The sequence below is a fragment of the Dromiciops gliroides genome, chromosome 3, assembly GCF_019393635.1.
Source record: "Dromiciops gliroides isolate mDroGli1 chromosome 3, mDroGli1.pri, whole genome shotgun sequence".
NCBI classification, from domain to species: domain Eukaryota; kingdom Metazoa; phylum Chordata; class Mammalia; order Microbiotheria; family Microbiotheriidae; genus Dromiciops; species Dromiciops gliroides.
The window spans coordinates 596,930,690-596,951,647 of NC_057863.1; the positions used below are offsets into that span (position 1 = coordinate 596,930,690).

The 20,958-nt window shown below is 44.6% G+C and overlaps 1 protein-coding gene across 6 annotated transcripts in view; it reads left to right on the plus strand.

Moving 5' to 3' along the window:
- The first annotated feature begins 6,608 nt into the window (after positions 1–6,608).
- The window catches only part of AZIN2 (antizyme inhibitor 2), a 36,986-nt gene continuing 22,636 nt past the window's right edge, over positions 6,609–20,958 (plus strand). For 2 of the 6 annotated variants that reach the window (XM_043997137.1, XM_043997132.1), the window contains exons 1-6: positions 6,921–7,055; positions 7,344–7,461; positions 7,913–8,070; positions 9,027–9,200; positions 17,027–17,199; positions 20,012–20,146. In XM_043997137.1, the coding sequence (XP_043853072.1) occupies positions 7,975–8,070; positions 9,027–9,200; positions 17,027–17,199; positions 20,012–20,146 (578 nt within the window). In that variant the 5' untranslated portion in view covers positions 6,921–7,055; positions 7,344–7,461; positions 7,913–7,974. Of the gene's footprint in view, positions 6,684–6,920; positions 7,056–7,340; positions 7,462–7,912; positions 8,071–9,026; positions 9,201–17,026; positions 17,200–20,011; positions 20,147–20,958 lie in introns of those variants that run through there. The other 4 variants (XM_043997134.1, XM_043997136.1, XM_043997135.1 and 1 more) reach the window with 4 other exon arrangements.

The window sequence follows — 20,958 nt, forward strand, 5'->3', positions numbered from 1 at the left end:
CCAAGGAGAATGATCTTTGGACTGGAAAGGAAAAGGAACAATTCATAGTTAGTTGAAATTCTAGATCAGTAAAGAGATAATAAGATAGAGTCAACCTACTAGACTTGTTTAAGTCACCAGGCCCAGATGTACTATGTCCTCTTATCCTGGTGGATGTGACTGCTGAGCAGTCTGCTGGTAAATGTTTAATGACCTCCTTTATTGCTGACCACTTTTAAGTTGAAGCTGTATTATTAACATTTCCCCATAACTTTTGAAAGCCTAGACAAAAGAATAAATTAAGCCCTGATTTATATATCTGAGGTGTAAATGACCATGCTGCTTTTGATGCCTGGCTTTGGAGTTTGCTTTATCTGGCTCTAGCACACCTCGGTAGCTACCCAATCTCTGTTGGGAAACTTGGAAAGGCTGTGAAGAACTGCAAGACTGGAGAAGGCAAATGTTGCACACCAAAAGCAGACTCTGCAAACTGCAGGCCAATGAGCTTGACTCTAGTTCTATTCTTTTTTTTTTTTTTGGCAGGACAATGGGGGTTAAGTGACTTGCCCAGGGTCACACAGCTAGTAAGTGTCAAGTGTCTGAGGTCAGATTTGAACTCAGGTCCTCCTGAATCCAGGGCTGGTGCTCTATCCACCGCGCCACCTAGCTGCCCCCTTGAGTATAGTTCTAGAACATATTATTAAAGAGATGATGGTGAGTGAGCTTCTAGAAAAGGAAACCTTAGAAACTGGCATGGCTTCATGTCAGTCTAACCTTATTTCATTTTCTGACAAAGTTACTAGTCTGATAGATCGGGGAAATGCTGTGGATATAATATATAGATTTTAGCAAAACATGTTACCAAGTCCCTCATGCTATCCATATGGATAAGGTAGTAAGCTGTAGGCTGGATAATAAATAAGATAGTACATTTTGAAACCGGTTGAATGACTAGGCCCAAAGAACAGTCATTAATGGGTCAATGCTAGTCTGGAGATAAGTTTCTAGAGGAATGTCCCAGGGATCTATTCGGTCCTGTGCTGTTTAGTGTTTTTAATTAAAGACTTATTTTCTATTTCTCTCCTTTAAGCACTCGTTTTACAATCCAAACTTGATTACTAGTTGTCTGTTGAACTTTGTCAGGATACTCTAAGTAGAGAGAGAATAGAGAGCAGCCGAGTGGCTCAGTGGAGAGAGCACCAGCCATGTAGTCAGGAAGACCTGAGTTCACATCCAGCCTGAGACACATAATTAGCTGTGTGACCCTCAGCAAGTCACTTAAACTCAGTTTCCTCAATTGTAAATGAGGATCACAATAGAACCTACCTTCCAGAGTTGCTTTGATTATCAAGTGAAATAATATTTGTAAAACACTTAGCAAAGCGCCTGGTGCATAGTAGACAATAAATGGTTATTCCTTCCCTCCTTACCCCCTTACAATTGATATGCATTGCACAGGCTTTTCCCTATTCCTGGAAAGTGCTCCCTCTTCATATTCTTTCATAATTCTGTCTCTTTGATGCTCAATTTTCTTAACTGCTGGACTAGGTAGAGACACTTTCCTACAGATGCTTTGTCTGATTGCTTTAGCTCTAAACCTTTGATGATTTGCTATGGGAGGCTGAATAGTACAAGAAATACAGGACTGGCCTTGAAGTCAGGAAAACCTGAGTTCAAATCCTGCCTCTGACACATCCTGGTCTTGACTATTACCTCTTAGTGTCTCAGGCAATTGTCTAAGATGATAAGTTACAGTATTGCTAAACTAAATCAGTAGAGAGAATATCAATACTGAGAGTTTTCTCCACAGATGGATTCCTTGGTTCAAAGGACTATCCCTGGGGCAGCCAGGTGGCACATGGGCAGTTGGGTGGCACAGTGGATAAAGTACCAGCCCTGGATTCAGGAGAACCTGAGTTCAAATCTGGCCTCAGACACTTGACACTTAGTAGCTGTGTGACCCTGGGCAAGTCACTTAACCCTCATTGCCCTGCAAAAAAAAAGTGCCAACCCTGCTCTGCTCCCTTGACAAAAAGTCATCCATCCTATACCATTGGACCACAAACTCTGAAAGTTCTCACTAAGCTAAAAAAGCTTCAAGTTCAGGTCTAGGAATGGACTAAGTCTGTCCTCCAAGGACCTGCTTAGCCAATTTCAAAGGATTTCGTGACTAGAAAGTTAGCTATGAGGTGATGGCCGTGAAGACTATCTACAGAGATCTAAAGGGGTTGCAATCTGCACTATATTAGGGAGCACCCACCACAAGCCACACATATTGAAGTGTAATTTCATCTAATTACATTTGGGTCATGAATCATGTTTCAGCCCATTGAGATAGCCCTTCATGCTGCCTCTATCATCCAGAACATTCCACCCAGCTCTGGATCACTTGCAAATTTGATTAAGTATGTCAGTTATGTCTTCATCCAACTGATTAATAAAAATGCTAAATAGCCACGGATAGAGTCCCTTGGCTCCCCACCAGAGATTTTCTTTGGTGTTGACCAATCATTTAATTATCTGCCTCTGTGATGGATGGGCTTGTCTTTGTGTGATAATATATTCTATTTATGAAGTAATTGTGACACTAATGTGTACTTCCATGTTTTTCTTTCCATTGGGAGAAGGGAAATGAAAGAGCAAATGATAAAGGAGGACTAGGACTCTTATGGTTTGAACTGTGTAGGGACAGAGGGGAGAAAAGAAAATAGAAGGTTGAGGGCAAACTCAAGTGTCCAGTTGTGATGGAATTGACAGGAGAAGGGGGAAGGTAATTAGGGATTAGCAACAGTAGGTCCTGGAAGTCAGGGAGCCAAGCATAAAGGGACTGTGGTCAGGTTAACTAGGGGTCTTGGGTTGGGAAGTCAGGGATGGTTTGGAAAGTGCGTTACAAAGAAAAGTGAGACTATCCATTGGAAACTACCTTTTCTTCCTTCCTCACCCAACAACTTTCCTGTCTCTTCTCATACTGATATCATTCCTCACCATTTCTTCTTTTACTCCACTCTCTAGTGAAGAATTGGCTATTCTCTTCACCAAGACCAGTCCTTCTATATGCACCTTTGATCTGATCCCTTTTCATCTTAAGGAGATTTCCTCTATGATCATGGCCTCTCAACAATCTCCAGTCTTTATCTACTGGGTATTTCCTTGATGTTTTCAAACATACCCAAGTCTCCCCTATCCTAAAACAAAACAAAAACCAAAACCAACCTCATTGGATCTGACCATCCCCCACTATAATCCTGTATCTCTTCTCCCTTTCTTAGCCAAACTCTTTAAAGAATCCATTTATACTTGGTGCCTCCCTTTCCTTTCCTCTAACTCTCTTTTTTTTTAAATTAAATTTTAATTTTTGTGTGGTTTTAAAAAAAATTTTTTTTGGCAAGGCAATGAGGGTTAAGTGACTTGCCCAGGGTCACACAGCTAGTAAGTGTCAAGGGTCTGAGGCCAGATTTGAATTCAGGTTCTCCTGAATCCAGGGCTGGTGCTTTATCCAACTGTGCCACCTAGCTGCCCCCTCTAACTCTCTTTTAACCCCATACAATGTGGCTTCCGATCTCACTACTCAACTGAAACTATTCTCTCCAAAATTACCAATGATCTCCTAGCCATTAAGTCTACTTTCAGTTTTTATCCTTGATCTCTCTCACCTGCATTTGGCACTGTTGACTACTCTTTTCATCTGGGGTTTCATGACACTGCTTTCCTGATTCTGACTGCTCCTTCTCAATCTCCTTTGCTGACTATCATTCATGTTATGGCCACTAATCTTGGGGGTGTCCCAAGGCTCTATTCTGAGCCCCCCTCTTTCTCTCTCCTTCTCTGTCTCTGATCTATCCCATCAGCTCCTATGTAGTCAATGATCATCTCTATGCAGATTACTTCCAAATCAATAGATCCCATCCTTATCTCTTTTGAGCTTCAGTTCTGCATCACAAACTACCTGTTGGTAGTTTCCAACAAAATCTAAGGGGCATTTCAAATTCAACATGTCTAAAACAGAACTCACTATATCTCCCCAACCTCCAACCCATTCTCCTTCCAACCTTCTAAACTGTCGAGGGGCATGACTATCCTCCCAGTCATCCAGATTGATGACCTCATATCATCCTTGTGTTAAGGGCTAAAATTCTAGCTAGTCTGTCTAAAATATCTAATGAGTGGTCGCCAATAAATTATAAGCTTTAGCAAGAGTTAGACTTTGAAGCATTTATTAAGGAGAATAAGAATTTGGTAAAGAGAGAGAGAAAGGCCTAGATTCCTATCTATTAAAGGGAGAGCACATTTCTAGCTCCCTTCTCCGCCAGCGTCCTCAGGAAAGAGCCCGAGAGCGAGCGCCAGTCTCTTCCTTCCTCCTCCCACTAGCCCGCGTCACTTCCTGACTCCTGGTCTTGCCCTCAAAGACCTTCGCTTCATGGGCAGAACTCTTCTACAGTAAGTATCCAGCAGGTGGCGTTATTCCAATCGTTACACTTGAGTTCTCACTTTTACCTACCCATAGATGTAATCATTTGCCCTGCAACTACTCTCCTATATATTGCTTCCTCTCCACCCATATGGCCATTACCATAATTCAAGCCTTCATCCCTTAACTGGACTACTGGGATAGCCTTCTATCTAACCTCCCTGTCCCATGCCTCTGCACTTCAATCCATCTTCCATACCAATGCTAAAGTGATTTTCCTAAAGTGAGGGTCTGATCATATTACCCCCCCTATTTGAAACCTTCATGGGCTCTGTTGCCTCTGGCATCAAATATAAACTCCTCTGTTTGACTATTAAAGCTCTTTACAACCTATTCCCTTCCTGCCTTTCCAGTTGTCTTATACTTTACTAACCTCCTCCCACCTTGCATTCCTTCCATATTGGCCTCCTTGGTGCTTTGGCCATTCAATTCTCCATATTCCTTCTCTGTGCCTTTGCTTCACTTGTCCCTAGTTGCTGGTATTCACTCCCTCTTCACCTCTGTCTTTTGGGAATTCCTGGTTTCCTTCAAAATTCAGCACAAATACTACCTTCTGCAGGAGGCTTTCTCTCCAAGGCTGCTAGTGCCCTCCCATCCTCCCCAAACTACCTTGTGTATACTTTTATGTTCCTATTTTCTCTTTCCCCCAAGAGAATGTTAGCTCCTTGAGGGCAGGGACTGCTTGGCTCTTAGATTTCTAGCCCCATTGCCTAGTATCTTTCTTAGCACATAATAATTGCTTAATAAATTTGGGTTGATTGATAATGAAAGGGGAACCCCTGGAGGTTGAATGCAGTGGTATTGGCTTGGGAAATATGAAATTCATGAGAAATTCTAGGCTGAAATGACCTCAGTGGTCATCACATCCAACTCCCTCATTTTTTATAGATTAGGAAATTGAGTCCCAGAGAGGTTGGGCATCTTGCCCAACGACACACAGGAAGTAATCAGCAGAGGCAGAATTCTTTCCATTGCACCATCAATTTCTGGGAAGCTGATGCGTCTCACTAAGGTCCAGGGCTCAGGGTTAAGTCCTTTACAGTCCCCTCTCCCACAAAGGGGAAGTTCTCTTTATTTTACCTCACTCTGTGCTGGCCATGGGGGCTACAAAGAAACCTACATATTTATATAATTAATATAGTATATAATTATACATAATAAACCTATATATGTTTATTGTATAAGACATAAAAACCATAATTATACATTATATAATTATGTAACATTATATAATTATATAACATATTCTATATTTATATAATATATCATATAATATACTATATAATTATATATTATGTAATTAATATAATTAAATAGAAACATATTTATATACATTTAAGTTTTGTACCTGAATTTGTGATACAGAGAATGGGGGCTCACATCCTGTCACTTACCACCTCTATGGTCCTGGCCAAGTCACTACACTTCTTTCAGCCTCAGTTTCCTCATCTGTAAAACGTGGGGCTTATCTAACATCCCTTCCAGCTCACACTCTGGGATCCTGTGGATTCCTGGGCACCATCCCTACTTTCAAAGGGCTTACACACTCGAAGAATCTTGGACCTAGAAAAGGAAACACCCAAGTCCAACCCTTTGTCCTTTTACAGAGGAGGGAGGGAAGCGATGTGTCCACAATCAATGCTGGGGCTGACAGAAGACCTGAAAAGAGCACTGACGGTATGAGTCTCTGGCCTTGTGCCTAAATGACAAGAACCAAGGGGGTCATAGAAACTTGGGCCTTAGGGCTGCAAGAGCTTCAAAAGCCCATCTAGCATGGAGCATTGGAAACATCACTGGATCTGTGAACCTGGATTTGAATTCTGGTTCTGCTCCTTAATGGGTAATCTTTGCTTCAGTTTCCTCAAATATAGGATTGAAGTATGATTGTGGGTCCCTCTCAACTACGAAATCCTGGGATCTCAGTCTAACCCCTTAATTTGGTAAGATACAGTATCTCAGAGAAGAGAGAGATCTCTCTTGCTCTGATGAGTGGGAAAGGCAGTGCAGAGGAGGTGGATTGGATCCGGGCCCTGAAGCGATAAATGAGCAACAAATCCGCCCTGGATTTGGAATTGAAGGGGATGGCCTGCTTTGCTGGGAAGCCTTCCTCCTCCCACATGACCTATCATTCAGGATGTCAGGATCATTCCTTCTTGAGCCTGGGCGTTGTGGAGCAGCTACCTGCTTTTGTGACCATATGCACTGTGAGATCCATAGCTCTGTGGGACCAGTGGAGGTGAACCGGGGCGTGTGGAGGGTGAGGTCCAGGAGACAGGGGCGGTGTTGAGGGCGATGCTGAGGTGTGTGTCGCCGGGCAGGGTGCGGCCGGGACGAATGCTTTGTGTCGGAATCGACCAATGGGCTGGCGATACCCGGTTGCCAGGACTACGGGAGAGTCAGAGGAGGCGGGGCGAGGGGGGTCGTGGGGGGTGGGGGTATATAAGGGGAGAGGCTGGCGGGAGGCGGGGTGTGGAATCAGTCGCTGCTGCGGGCGGGCGGGGCGCAGGCCGCAGGGCCGGGCCGGAGCCGCGGGGGGAGCGGAGGCGCCGGTATCCGATTCACTAGCTGGGGAGACCTATGGGCAGAAGCCGTGTAAATGCGTTTTAAGGTGAGTTGAAGGGAGAAGGAAGGGGGCGATGTCGAGGGGGTGGAAAGAGAGCGGGCCATCTCCCCTCTCCTCCCTCTCTTCCCGGAGATCTTGGACAAGTCCCTTACACTTTGAGTGCCTCAGTTTTGCCATCTGTAAAACGGGGAAGGTCTGCACCAGACGGTTACTCAATCCTATCCTGCTGTAGATCCTTTCCCCTCCTTCCCTCTTCCTTTCATCCCATTCTGATTAACTGCCTCCTTCCTTCCTTTCCCTTCCTCCCTCCATCCATCCTTTCTCTGGAAGCAGGGGCCTCAGCTCCCCAGCAGCAGCTACTCCTCGGGGTGTTGCACAAGTTCTGAGCTCACCTGCGAGCCCCCCTAGCATCGCACCCGGCTCTGCCCCCCCACAAGGAGGACGGGGCTCGGTAAGTGGAGGCCCTGCCCGGGGGAAAGGTGAGGAGGGGAGGGCTCCAGTCTGGTGACCCGGGAGGGATGAGCTTAGATAGTGGGCATCCTGGCCAAGATAGGAACTCGAGGCCCAGAGAGAAAGAAGGCAGCATGGGAAATAGTAACTAGAGCTCAGCTCTCCCGGTCTTCTTAATCCCAGGTGGGTATTTTTCATCATCCCTCTCTACTGACAATATCCAGCTCTCTTAGATCAGGACCCTGAGGATTTCACACTGAAAGCTCAGGCCTTTTCCTGCAGACTCTACTTGCCTGCCAGGCAAGGTTTATTCCTACTCTCCCCCAATCCTTCCTATGCTGCCGTGTTCCAGGGAACAGGCTGGGGCCTTGGGATGCTTGGGCCCTGTGTGAGCTTATTGCTTCTGCGCCCTCTTCCGGGGCCTTCTCTTCCTGTCTTTCTTTCCCTGGCAGTGTGTTGCATACTTTCTACAGCCGGGAGCCGGTCCACCTAGCATTCCCCGTGGCTCCCAAGCATGGCTGGCTACCTGAGTGAATCAGACTTTGTGATGGTGGAGGAGGGCTTCACCACCAGAGACCTGCTGGAGGAACTGACCCTGGGGGGCTCACAGGTAGGAAAAGAGAAGAAGGGGAATAATCTGATCCCTTGCAGGTAAGGGAAGATCCAGAGATTCTAGCTAGGAAGGTGGGCTCGGAATATGGTGGGATAAGCCCTGAATTTGGAGTCACTTGGGACATATGTTAGCATCAGACTGCCTGGATGTCCTTGAACAAGTCACTAAATAAAGCCAACTTTCCTCATCGATAGGGAAGGGGTCAGATTAGACCTCTGAGTCACCTTCTAGTTCTAAATTCATTATAGTATCCTTTGATCCTGTGCATGAACAACTAGCTGTGTGACCCTGGGCAAGTCACTTCACCCTGTTTGCCTCATCTGTCAAATGAGCTGGAGAAGGAAATGACAAACGACTCCAATATCTTTGCCAAGAAAACTGCAAATGGGATCATGAAGAGTCAGACATGACTGAAACAACAACAACAGCAGCAACAAAAGGCAAATCAATCTCAAAATCTATATAAGAAGAAGATAAATAAGCTGGAATGGAAGGCGGGAAAAGATACAGGCTGATAAGCTCTGGAGCTGGAAAGGACCCTTAGAGACCCCTCAAGAAAAGGACCCTCATTTGGCAGATGCATAAAGACTAATTACAGAAATGTGGAGAAGAGACCTCCTATTAGTTACTGGTGATGTTGACCAGCTCACTCCATCTCTTTGGACTCACCTGCCAAATAAAGGGAATCAGACTTGATAATCTCTAAAAGTTCTTTCCAGGGCTAAATCTCATGCTCTTAAATAGACTATTCTTCCCATTTTTAGGTGGAGGAGATGCCAGGAAGGGCATGCTCAAAGAGCATTCTAGCCTTGCACAACTGTTAGCCCAGTCAGTATTTGGGGGAAGAATTAAATAGATGAGCCGGGGACCTAGCAGTGATTGCCTAGTTTTCTGTTCTGATGGGGCAGGGGTATGGGGAAGGGTGGGGACCAAAGGACCTGCTTTCTGTGTAGGATGAAGGTGCCTCCTTCTTTGTGGCCGACCTGGGAGATGTGGTGAAGAAGCACCTTCGTTTTCTGAAGAACCTGCCCCGTGTCAGACCCTTCTATGTTGTCAAGTGCAACAGCAGCCCCGGGGTGCTGAGGGCCCTGGCGGAGCTGGGGCTGGGGTTCAGTTGTGCTAATAAGGTAAGGCAATGCCCTGCTCTTTCCTTCTCTAAACCACATTAGGAATCCTATTTCTCTCTCTCTCTTTTTTTTTTTTGGTGAGGCAATCGGGGTTAAGTGACTTGCTCAGGGTCACACAGCTAATAAGTGTCAAGTGTCTGAGGCTGGACTTGAACTCAGGTGGTCCTGAATCCAGGGCCAGTGCTCTATCCACTGCGCCACCTAGCTGCCCCTGGAATCCTATTTCATATTTTTTTTGGGGGGGTAAGGCAGTTGGGGTTAAGTGACTTGCCCAAGGTCACACAGTTAGTTGTGTCAAGTGTCAGAGGCTGGATTTGAACTCAGGTCCTCCTGATTCCAGGGCCGGTACTTTATCCACTGCGCCACCTAGCTGCCCCCAATCCTATTTCATTTTAACAGCTTGGAGTATGTGTTGTCAGAGCTGGGAGCTGAACCTTAGAACATAGATACTATCAAAGGTGGAAAAGGTAGAATGAGGAACCTTAGAATATAGACTTGGCATTGGATGTTTGGTTTTTTTTCCTTTAAAAAAATTGAATTATATTTTTATTTTATTTTTTATTATTTTTGGCATCAAATGTTGTTGAGTTGTTTCAGCTGTGTCTGACTCTTTGTGACCCCATTTGGGGTTTTCTTGGCAAAGCGGCTGGAGTGAGTTGGCCATTTCCTTCTCCATCTCGTTTTCCAGATGAGGAAACTGAGGCAGTTGGGGTTAAGTGACTTGCCCAGGGTCACACAGCTAGTTAGTATCTGAGGTGGGTTTTGAAATTGGGTGTTCCTGACTCTAGGCTTGGTGTCCTATCTCCTGTGCCATCCAGCTGATGACCTTACAGAATGTTAGCTCTTAGAAGGAAGCTTAAAGTCATTCTATATACTTACATACTTCTTTAGTAATGTGCCAGGAACTGTGCTAAGTGTTTGGGGATAAGAAGAAAGGTAAAAGACAGTCTCTACCCTCATGGAGGGGCAGCTAGGTGGCTCAGTGGATAGAGAGAGCTGGGTGTAGAGTCAGGAAGACTCATCTTCCTGAGTTCAAAAATGGCCCTCAGATACCTACTAGCTGTGTGACCCTGGGCAGGTCACTTGACCCTCTTTGCATCAGTTTCCTCCTTTGTAAAATGAGCTGGACAAGGAAAAAGCAAACCACTCTACTCACAAAGTGTTGGACTTATTAATTGAAACTACTGAACAACACCAACAAATCCCTCAAGGAGCTCACAATCTAATGGGAGACATATTGAAGAAAAGCAAAAGACAGGCCCCGTCCTCAAGGCACTCTCAATCTAGTAGAGAGACAGCATGCAAACAATTATATAAACATATATAGGCTAAAGAGGAAATAATCAACACAGAGAGAGGCACTTGAATTAAGAATGACTTCCTGTGGAAGGTGAGATTTTAGGTGGGACTTACAGGAAGCCAGGAAAGTCAGGGGGGGAAAATGGGGGAGGAGAGTATTCCTGGCATGGGACACAGCCAGTGAAAATGCATGTAGTCTGGGAGATGGAGTGTCTTGTCCAAGGAACAGCAAGGACTTTATGAAGAGTACATTGGTGGGAGGGGGTTGTAAGGTAGGTGGGGACTAGGTTATATGAATGTCAAACAGAGGATTTTGCGTTTGATGTTGGAGGCAATAGGGAGCCATGGGAATTAATTTTGAATAGGGGAGTCATGTATGGTCAGACCTGTGCTTTAGGAAAAATCACTTCGACATCTGAGTGGGAATGTTGGAGTGGGGAGAGACCTGAGATAGCATCCACCAGCAGCTATTGTAATAGTCCAGGTGTGAGGTGATGAGGACCTGCACTAGAGTCAGGCTTGGCAAGGGGCAGAGGAGAGGAGGGGGCGTATTCAAGAGATGTTGCAAAGGTGAAACAGACAGGCCTTGGCAATAGATTGTATATAGAAGGGAGGGGGACAGGATAACAATGTAGTCCATCTATCTCCTTCCTCTTCCTCCTATCACAGTTGGAGGAGGCTGAGATGTAGGGAGGAGGAATTTAGTGATGCCTGGAGTTATCTACAGTGTCAGTAGTGGCATATGGGACTTGTCCACATCCAAGGCTTTTTACCATCACTAAAATATGTCTTCCAGTTATTCAGTATTAAGTGTAGTTGCTCACTAAATATTCTGGGCTTCAAAGATACAGTAAAGGGAACCAAGGGGTCTAAGATTGAGTTCCAGTGTTTTTGTTGTTCAGTTGTTTCAGTCATGTGACCTCTTTTAGGCTTTTATTGGCAAATATACTTGGGTGGTTTGCTGATTCCTTCTCCCACTTATTTTGCACATTAGCAAACTGAGGCAAACAGGGTTAAGTGACTTGTCTGGGGTCACACAGCTAGTGGGTCTTTGAGGCTGGATTTGAACTCAAGAAGATGAGTCTTCCTGACTCCAGGCCTGGCACTCTATCCACTGCACCACCTAGTTGCCCTTAAATGATATGAAGTGAAAGAAGAAAAGTTTCCTCCTGCCCCCTCCTCCCCCGCCAAAAAGGAAAATCATAGAGCTCAGAATCAGGAAACTTGGGATTCAAATCTAGAGTCTTGTCATTTCCCTGTTGTGATTATATCTCTCTCTGAACCTCACTTTTCTTAACCTCTTAAATGGGGACTAACATTCTATTTTTTTAAAAATAATTTTTTTTTTTTTGCGGGGCAGTGAGGGTTAAGTGACTTGCCCAGGGTCACCCAGCTAGTAAGTGTCAAATGTCTGAGGCTGAATTTGAACTCAGGTCCTCCTGAATCCAGGGCTGGTGCTTTATCTACCTAGCTGTCTCCCTGGGGACTAACATTCTAAATACTGTGTCCTAGGGCAGGGCTTACTTCACTTCTCTAGGTCTGTTTCCTCATCTGTAAAATAAGGTTCCTTGAAAGTCCTTGCAAACTAGATTATTTTTATTTTACATTTTATTTATTTATTTGTAATATTTGAAATTTTTTAAAGTCCCAGATTCTCTCCCTCCTTCCAGTCCCTCCCCCACCCAATGAGAAGGTAAGGTATCATGTTACCCATTATATATGTGAAGTCATGAAAAACATATTTCCACATTAGCCATGTTGCAAAAAAAGCAAGAAAAATAGAGAAAGTGAAAAACAATATGCTTCAATTTGTACTCAGAAATTTGTTTTCTCTCTGGAGATGGATTGCATTTTTCATCACAGGTCCTTTGGAATTATCTTGGATCATTGTCTTGATGAGAGTAGCTAAGTCTTCACAGCTGACCATCGTTATAATTTTGCTGTTACTGTGTACAATGTTGTTCAGGTTCTGCTTACTTCACTTTTGTATCAATTCATATGTCTCCCCAGGTTTTTTCTTTTTTAGAAACCATCTGCCTCGGCATTTCTTGGGCTATAATAATATTCATCATTTTCTCTTTGGGCCAGGATTATCAAGGGAGACTTAATAGACCAGGGCTTTAAACTTTTCCCACTCTTGACCCCTTTTCACCCGAGAAATTTTTACATGACCCCAGGTATATAGGTATATAAAATAGGTATACATAACCTTTTATAGTTGCTAGATTTTTTAAAGCTCTGCCTCTCCCCTCCCAATTCAGTTTAAGAAGCTTTGTAATAGAGAATCTTGAAGAGTAGATAGAATTTGGACCAGCCAGAAGGGAAGAGGGGTGGAAAGATGAATCCAGGTTCTGGGTTACATTGAAGATGTGGTTGGGGCTGAGAGAAGGAGCCTGGGGATGAAATCTGGCCTGACTTGAACTTGAGCTATTATAATAAGCCTCCTTGGTAGATCATGTTGTTGTTGAGCTTAGCATTTGCTTAATTCTTATTTATTTACCTCCTCCCAAGGCTGACTGAAGAAAACCCTCATGGGAAATTTAGACATTTGGATTCCCTCGGGGCCCATTTCCTGGGTGGGGTGGTGGTGGAAGGGGAACTGCGAGGCTCTGGGCTTGACCCACTGAGTCAGCAGCTTCATCTTTTTGGTGGTTTGGGGGAGAGTGGGGGAAAATGAGGATGGGGCACGGAGTCCCACGCTAATAAGCAGGTGGGCCCTTTTTTCAACAAGTCTTCTCACTTTCTAGTCAGTTCTAGGTAGAAGTGATGCTATCGCCTCAATTGCAGGAAATTCTGTGACATCACCCAGTTTAGAAGCTCATTCTCAGGGATTCCTGGTCTATATAGCAGAGGATGCCCCCTTGTGGCTATTCTTGGTGGAACGTCTCTACTCTTTAAAGTCGACTAGTCAGTCAAGTCAGTAAGCACTTAGTAAACTCCTATTGTGTGATCTGGAGATACAAAGAAAGGCAAAAGACAGTCCCTTCAATATAATTGGGAGGTGGGTGACAACATTGTACAAACAAGATATATAATGGGTAAATTGGAGATAATCAATAGAGGGAAGGCACCAAAGAAAGATAAGGAAAGCTTTCTTGTAGAAAGCTTTGTTTTTGTTTTTTTTGGCGGGGCAGTGGGGGTTAAGTGACTTGCCCAGGGTCACACAGCTAGTAAGTGTCAAGTGTCTGAGGCCCGATTTGAACTCAGGTCCTTCTAAATCCAGGGCCGGTGCTTTATCCGCTGCACCACCTAGCTGCACCTAGAAGGCAGGATTTGAACTGCAACTTGAAGGAATCCAGGAGGTGGAGGTGAGGTAGGAGAGCATTCAGGACATAGTGGACAGCCAGTGATAATGCCCAGAGTCTGTAGATAGAGTATTTCTTGTTTAAGGAACAGCAAGGATGACAGTGTCACCGGATAGAAGAAGACATGTCTGGGGTGGAAGCAGTAATGTGGAATAAGAATGGAAAGGTGGGATAGGTAGATTGTGGAAGGGCCTTGAATGACAACAGAGGGTTATATATTTGATCCTGGAGGTGATGGGGTAACCACTAGAGTTTATTGAATGATGGTAGTAGTGGTGGTGGTGGTTTTTGTGTGTGTGTGTGTGTGTGACATGATATTAGAAAGATTAATTTGACAGCTGAGTGGCAGGGACAGGAGTGGAGAGAGACTTGAGGCAGGGAGACAAACAAGCAGTCTAATAGTTAAGGAAGGAGCTGATGAGGGCTTCTATTAGGACAGTGATGTGTCAGAGGAGAGAAGGGGGCAGGTTATATATGGGAAATGTTATGAAGGCAAAATCAACAGGAGCTGGATGTGGAGAGGGGACTGAAAGAGTGGGTAGTTGGGAAAGATGCACCTAGTTCTGAGCCTTTGGTGACTAGGAGAATGGTGGTATCCTTGGTCATAATAGGGAAATTTGGAAGGATTTGGGAGGAAAGATAATGAGTTCCATTTTGGACATGTTGATTTTAAGATATATCTATGGGACATTTAGTTTGAGATAACTAATAGGCAGTTGAAACTGGAGATTAGGAGAGATCTAGAGATTAGGAGGACTGGATAAATTATATTAGACAATCATCAACATAAAGATGATAATTGAAATGTTTCCTGGGAAATGATAGATCACCAAGTGAAAAAATATAAAGGGGAGAAGAGGGCCCAGGATAGACCCCTGGGTGGGCACCCACCTTTAGTAGATGTAACCAAGACACAAGATCCAGGAAAGAGTAGTGTCTTAGAAACCTAGAGAGAAGAGGGTACCAAGGAGAGAAGATGATCAATAGTGTCAAAGGATGCAGAGAAATTAAGAAGGATAAGAAGTAAAAAAAGGTCATTAGATTTGGCAGTTAAGAGATCATTGGTAACTTTGGAGGGAGCAATTTTGGTTGAATGATAAGGTCAGAAGCCACATTGTAGAGACATAAAAAGAATGAGAAAAAAGTAAGTGGAGGCATTGATTATAGACAGCCTTCTCAGATGAGTTCAGTCACAGCAGGGAGAAAAGATATGGAATGCTAACTGGTGGGGATCTAAAATATGACCCCCTGGGGCAACTAGGTGGCGCAGTGCATCGGCCCTGGAGTCAGGAATACTTGAGTTCAAATCCGATCTCGGACACTTGACACTTAGTAGCAGTGTGACCCTGGGCAAGTCACTTGACCCCAATTGCCTCACACACACAAAATATGACCCCCATTACATATCTCTTAATCTCATTTCCAACTACTTTTAAAATTTATTTTTATTTTTTAATCATAAAACCATTTTATTATTTTCCAGTTACACGTAAAGATAGTTTTCAACATTTGTTTTTATAAGATTTCTAGCTCCAAATTTTTCTCCCTCCCTCCCTTCCCTCTCCTGTCCCCAAGACAGAAAGCAATCTGATATAGGTTATATGTACAATCACATTAAACATATTTCTGCATTAGTCATGTTGTGAAAGAAGAAATCAGAACAAAAGGGAAAAACCTCAAAAAAAGAAAAAACAAAAACAAAAAAGTAGAAACAGTATGATTCAATCTGCATCCAGATTCCACAGGTGTTTTTTTTTTTTTTTTTGATGTGGAGAACATTTTCTATCATGAGTCCTTTGGAATTATCTTGGATCATTGTGCTACTGAGAAGAGCTAAGTCTATCAGAGTTGATCATCACACAATGTTGCTGTTACTGTGTACAATGTTCTCCTGGTTCTGTTCACTTCACTCAGCATCAGTTCACCTAAGTCTTTCCAGGTTTTTCTGAAATCTGCCTGCTCATCATTTCTTATAGCACAATAGTATTTCATTTACATCCATATACTGTAACTTGTTCAGCCATTCTCCAATTGATGAGCATCCCCTCAATTTTCAATTCTTTGCTACCACAAAGAGAGCTGCTATAAATATTTTTTTTACATGTGGGTCCTTTTTCCTTGTTTATTATTTCTTTGGGATACAGACCCAGTAGTGGTATTATTGGGTCAAAGGGTATGCACAATCCCATAGCCCTTTGGGCATAGTTCTGGGATTCTGTGACCTTTTGCAACCTCAATCCATGTTACAAGTCAAGGCCTTGCATATATTTCTGTCTCCCACAATGTTAAGTTGTTATTGTTTGTCCTTCATTCCTGAAGAGGACCATGACTTGCACTGAATTGGATTTAAGTGAGGCAGGGCTGTGCAAAATCACCACCGTCACTCTCTCTTCCAGAGCCATCTGGGTCCAGTGGCAAGCTATACATCAGGATGACAGGCAATGGCCTGAGGTGTAGTGGGAGACCTTGGCCTTTTTAAGGTCTTTCCCAGGTCCTCCGTCTATCTGAGGCAATGCCCATTCAGTGATTTAAGGCTAGCCAAGAAATGAGGCAAAGAATGGCCTCCTTTATGCCAAAAAAAAAATCAATCTTTGAGGGGAAGACTGGCAGGGTTTCTGGCCAAAACAGAAGCAATTCATATTTATATTCTGAGCCATCTAGAGCCCAAACAATGGCCAAATTAGGCTTCCTTCCTTTTTCTTCCTTTCTTCCCTCCTTCTTCCCTCCCTCCTTCCTTTCTTCCTCCCTTCCTTCCTTCTTTTCATGTAGGGAATTCCTGACATGAAGACTCCATCTTTCCCTCCCTTCCTTCTCTCTCTCTCTCTCTCTCTCTCTCTCTCTCCCTCTCTCTCTCCCTTCTTTCTTTCTTTTCATGTAGGGATTTCCTGACTCCTGACATGGAAACTCCATCTTTCCATACAGAGACACTTTGTTCTGCTCCTTCTAGTCTTAGAGAGTTGACAGGGGCATCAAGAGATTAAATGACAGCCAGTTTTGTGCTAAAGACAAAACCTGAATGCAGCTGGGTCTCCCTGACTCTGAGACTGGGTGTCTGTTTGTCGGGACCAGGCTACTTTTAATTGAATTCTTATCCACATTGAAAATCTTAACTCAAATGCCAGCTCTTTCACCCAGATTGGCCCATGGGATGGTAATGGGCCAGGTTTCTGGAGCCCTGCTGGATGAGCAAAGACAGAGTTCAGTCCTCTACTGTCCTTGTAGGCAGAGATAGAGCTGCTGCGGCACATTGGGGTCCCTACCCACAAGATCATCTATACCAGCCCATGCAAGCAGGCTGCCCAGGTGAAACAGGCTGCCAGGCTTGGCATTCGAGTGCTCAGCTTTGACAACGAGGTGGAGCTGGCGAAGGTGGCAAGGTCACACCCCACTGCCAGGTAGGCTGATTGTAGGGACTGCTTCACAGAAGCTAAAGAGGCTGGGCTTCCTTGGGAGGAGGGGATTCCCAAGTATTGAAAGTCTTCAAAAGGAGGCAGGATGACTGCTCAGGATGAGGGTTCAGGCTATCATGGACCTCCAGAATGTGCCTCAGTGGCCACATTCCCCTAAATCACAGGTTTAGAATGGAAAGGGACCTTAAAGGTCATCTAATCTAACTCCCCTCACCTTATCCAGATGAAAAAACTGATGTCTCAGAGAGGTTAGTCCACTTACCCAAAGTCACACAAAGACTTGCAGAGCTGGGCTTTGAACCCAGTCTTCAGATCAAGCTTGGAGAGTTCTATCACAACACAGGCTGTTGTAGAGGTGGATGGGGTGTCTGTGTGTGTGTGTGTGTGTGTGTGTGTGTGTGTGTGTGTGTGTGTGTGTAATTCTTGTTCAGATGCAGCTGAGGTCCCTTCCTGCTTCCAAAGTTCTGGGATTCTGAAGCCTAGAGTCAAGACCTGACTTTGCTTGCTAATACCTATGTGTGATCTTGGTGTAGTAATTTCTCCTGTCTGAGCCCCAGTTCCCCCTAGGTAGAAAATGAAGGTGTTGCATTGTCTTTAATGTAATTGATAAGCCTTCATGATTCTATAACTAGATTACAAGTTTTATTAAAAGGCAGTATAGGAGCAGCTAGGTGGCACAGTGGATAAAGCACAGGCCTTGGATTCAGGAGGACCTGAGTTCAAATGTGGCCTCAGACACTTGACACTTACTAGCTGTGTGACCCTGGGCAAGTCACTTATCCACCATTGCCCCACCAAAAAGAAAAAAAAAAGAAAAAAAGGCAGTATAGAGGGATAGAGCACTGGACTTGGAGCAGGGAGACTGGTTTATGTGATCCTGGACAAATGATTCAGATTTTCTGGGTCTCACTTTCCTCATCTGTAGCCCCTGCCCTACAGGGTTGTTTTGAGCATAAACTAAAATAATATTTATAAATTATTATATATGATATAGAAGTATATATGATACAATATATGTTAATAAGTATATATTGTATACAGGTATATATTATATACTAATATATTATAGAAAATATAGAAATGATCAATTATTACCTATAAAATGAAAGGTTTGGGCTAGGTTACCCCTAAGGGGCCATTCCAGTTTTACATTAGTGATCCTTTGATTTCAAGTAATTTAACTTTCCAGCCTCTCAATTTCTTCCTCTATTAAGTGGGGATGACAACACTCCCATATACCTCACATGGATAGCATTTACCTTCCTACGTGGAGATAAATGTTTAACACTGGTAAGTGGAAAATGTTTAACAATGGACTCTCTGGGTAAATAATGTATCTCTGCCACACTTTTAAGCATTATTAACATCTTACCCATCACTTTTTTTTGGGGGGCAGGCCAATGAGGGTTAAGTGACTTGCCCAGGGTCACACAGCTAGTAAGTGTCAAGTGTCTGAGGCCAGATTTGAACTCAGGTACTCCTGAATCCAGGGCCGGTGCTTTATCCACTGTGCCACCTGGCTGCCCCCCCCCAATCACTTTTGAAAGGTCTAGAAATCAACAAAACAATAAATCATGTGCCCTGCTTTGTGGTATTTGCTGGTATCTGAGATGTAAAGTGCTTATTCTGAACATTTAACAACTGGCTTTGTCAAGCTGGGTAGGACAGGCTGCAGCACACTGTGTGTTGAAACCCTTTAAGTGTGATAGAAGTGTGAGCTGTTAGTGGCCCATTAAGGGCAAAGATCAGGGTTGTGGGTGGCTCTGTGGAATCTGGCATTTGACACTTCCCCGAGTGTAGAGATAGAATCGAAGATTTCAAATTCAGATTTGACCTTTGGTCAGTCAGAGGACCAGACTTCCTGAGCAGGAAGAGGGTTCTCATGGGCCATCTAAGCCCAACACCCTCATCTTACAGATGAGAAACAGAGGGGCCCATAGAGGTGAACTTACCTGAGGTTGCATAGATGACAGTAAATAGCAATAAATCGACTGTTAAGTCCAGCGTTGCCCATTTTGCAGATGTGGTCCTCTGACTCCAGATCCTGGTACAATTTGCCCTGCAATAACTAAGGGCCCTGCAGATTCACAAGGCCCTCACCCTTACAGCAATATATACCTATATGAACAATTTGAACTATACATACTAATTTTCTCCTAAGTACTCCATCTAGGATAGAGGTTTTTTTTTGGGGGGGCTTAAAAGTTTGGGCCAGATAGTGGAGGGCCTGAAAATGCCAGGGGCAAGGGAAGAGTGTGGTGTGGAGGGCCATGGGGAGCCATGGAAGGTTTCTGAGCTGGAGAGTGATAAGACAAAGGTAGCCAATGACAAAAGAAAATGTATATACTTGTCTGTAGTGGTCACTGTGTGGGACATCTTTTTAGCAGTAGGAAGGGGTCTGGGCCATCTGGCACCATTCATACTTTCTGGTCCAGGCTACCTGGGGCCATTTGCCCTCTGTGTTTTTGGCACAGAATTCTCTATGATATGCTGGTAGCATCTGTTATCTGGAAGGAAGGGAGAGGTGGGTGAAGAAAGAAAGAGGACTTAAAACTAGAGGAAGGTGGCCTGTGGTAGGAAAGTAGTAAGCTGTACCTTTGAACCCCCTCAGACTAGGAGTTTGGGGGGGGTGGGTAAATGCCCACCCTGGCTCACCTCCTGGTGATACTTGGTGGTTGAATGGTTCTAAGCCAGGTGGGCCTTCAGTCTGCTGGTGGCAAGCCAGCCAGAGGACTCTGTGGAGGGGGGGTGGATCTCCACCCAGCGGGGAGGGCGGGGTGTGTGTGTCTCCCCACAGGATGGTTTTACGCATTGCCACAGATGACTCCTGCTCTCCTGCCCGCCTGAGCATGAAGCTCGGTGCTACTCTGAAGTCCTGTAGACACCTGCTAGAAACTGCTAAGAAGATGAACATGGAGGTGGTGGGTGTTAGGTGAGTGGACGCCTCTTGCCAGGTCACCTGGCTTCTCAGGCCTTCTAAGATTTTGCCTCCCCTGGGTGGATGGGAACCTGTCAACCTGTGGCTTCCTATAGTGGGTCAGCTATGTCCTGACCCACCCCGCACCTTCTTTTCTTCGTTCACAAAATGGGGATGTCAATATTTTCCCTGCCTAGGTCACAAAGATGTTATGAAGATCTGATGAGAATAATGGAAGGGAGAGTCTTCTGGAAATTGTAAAGTGGGTTCTTAGGCAAGACCAAATTACCTAGCACTCAGTTTCCAGCCAATGATTGAGGCTTAGAACCATTCAATCCTCTTTTCTACTTTCTTGCTCTATGACCCTCAGCAAGGTCCTTTATCTTTCTGGGGTTCAGTTGCTCCTTCTGTAGAATGGGCACATTGTTCCTCTCTCCCTTTTTTGTGTGCGGGGCAATGAGTGTTAAGTGACTTGCCCAGGGTCACACAGCTAGTAAGTGTCAAGTGTCTGAGGCCAGATTTGAACTCAGGTCCTCCTGAATCCAGGGCCAGTGCTTTATCCACTGCGCCACCTAGCTGCCCCTACATTGTTCCTTTTAACTCCAAGACCTACAACTGTGTGGCTGGTAGGGTTGGGAAGGGACTGCTTTTTTCCTCCTCCTCCTTCCTTCCCCTCCTCCTCTCCAAATCTCCCTCTTCTCTTCCTCTCTCTCTCTTCTGTCTCCTTTCCCTCCTCCTCTTCCTTCCCTTCCCCCTCCCCTTCTCCCCACCTCGTCCTCCCCTCACCTCCCACTAGGTCCATCCACTTAGAGCAGGATTCTTTCTCT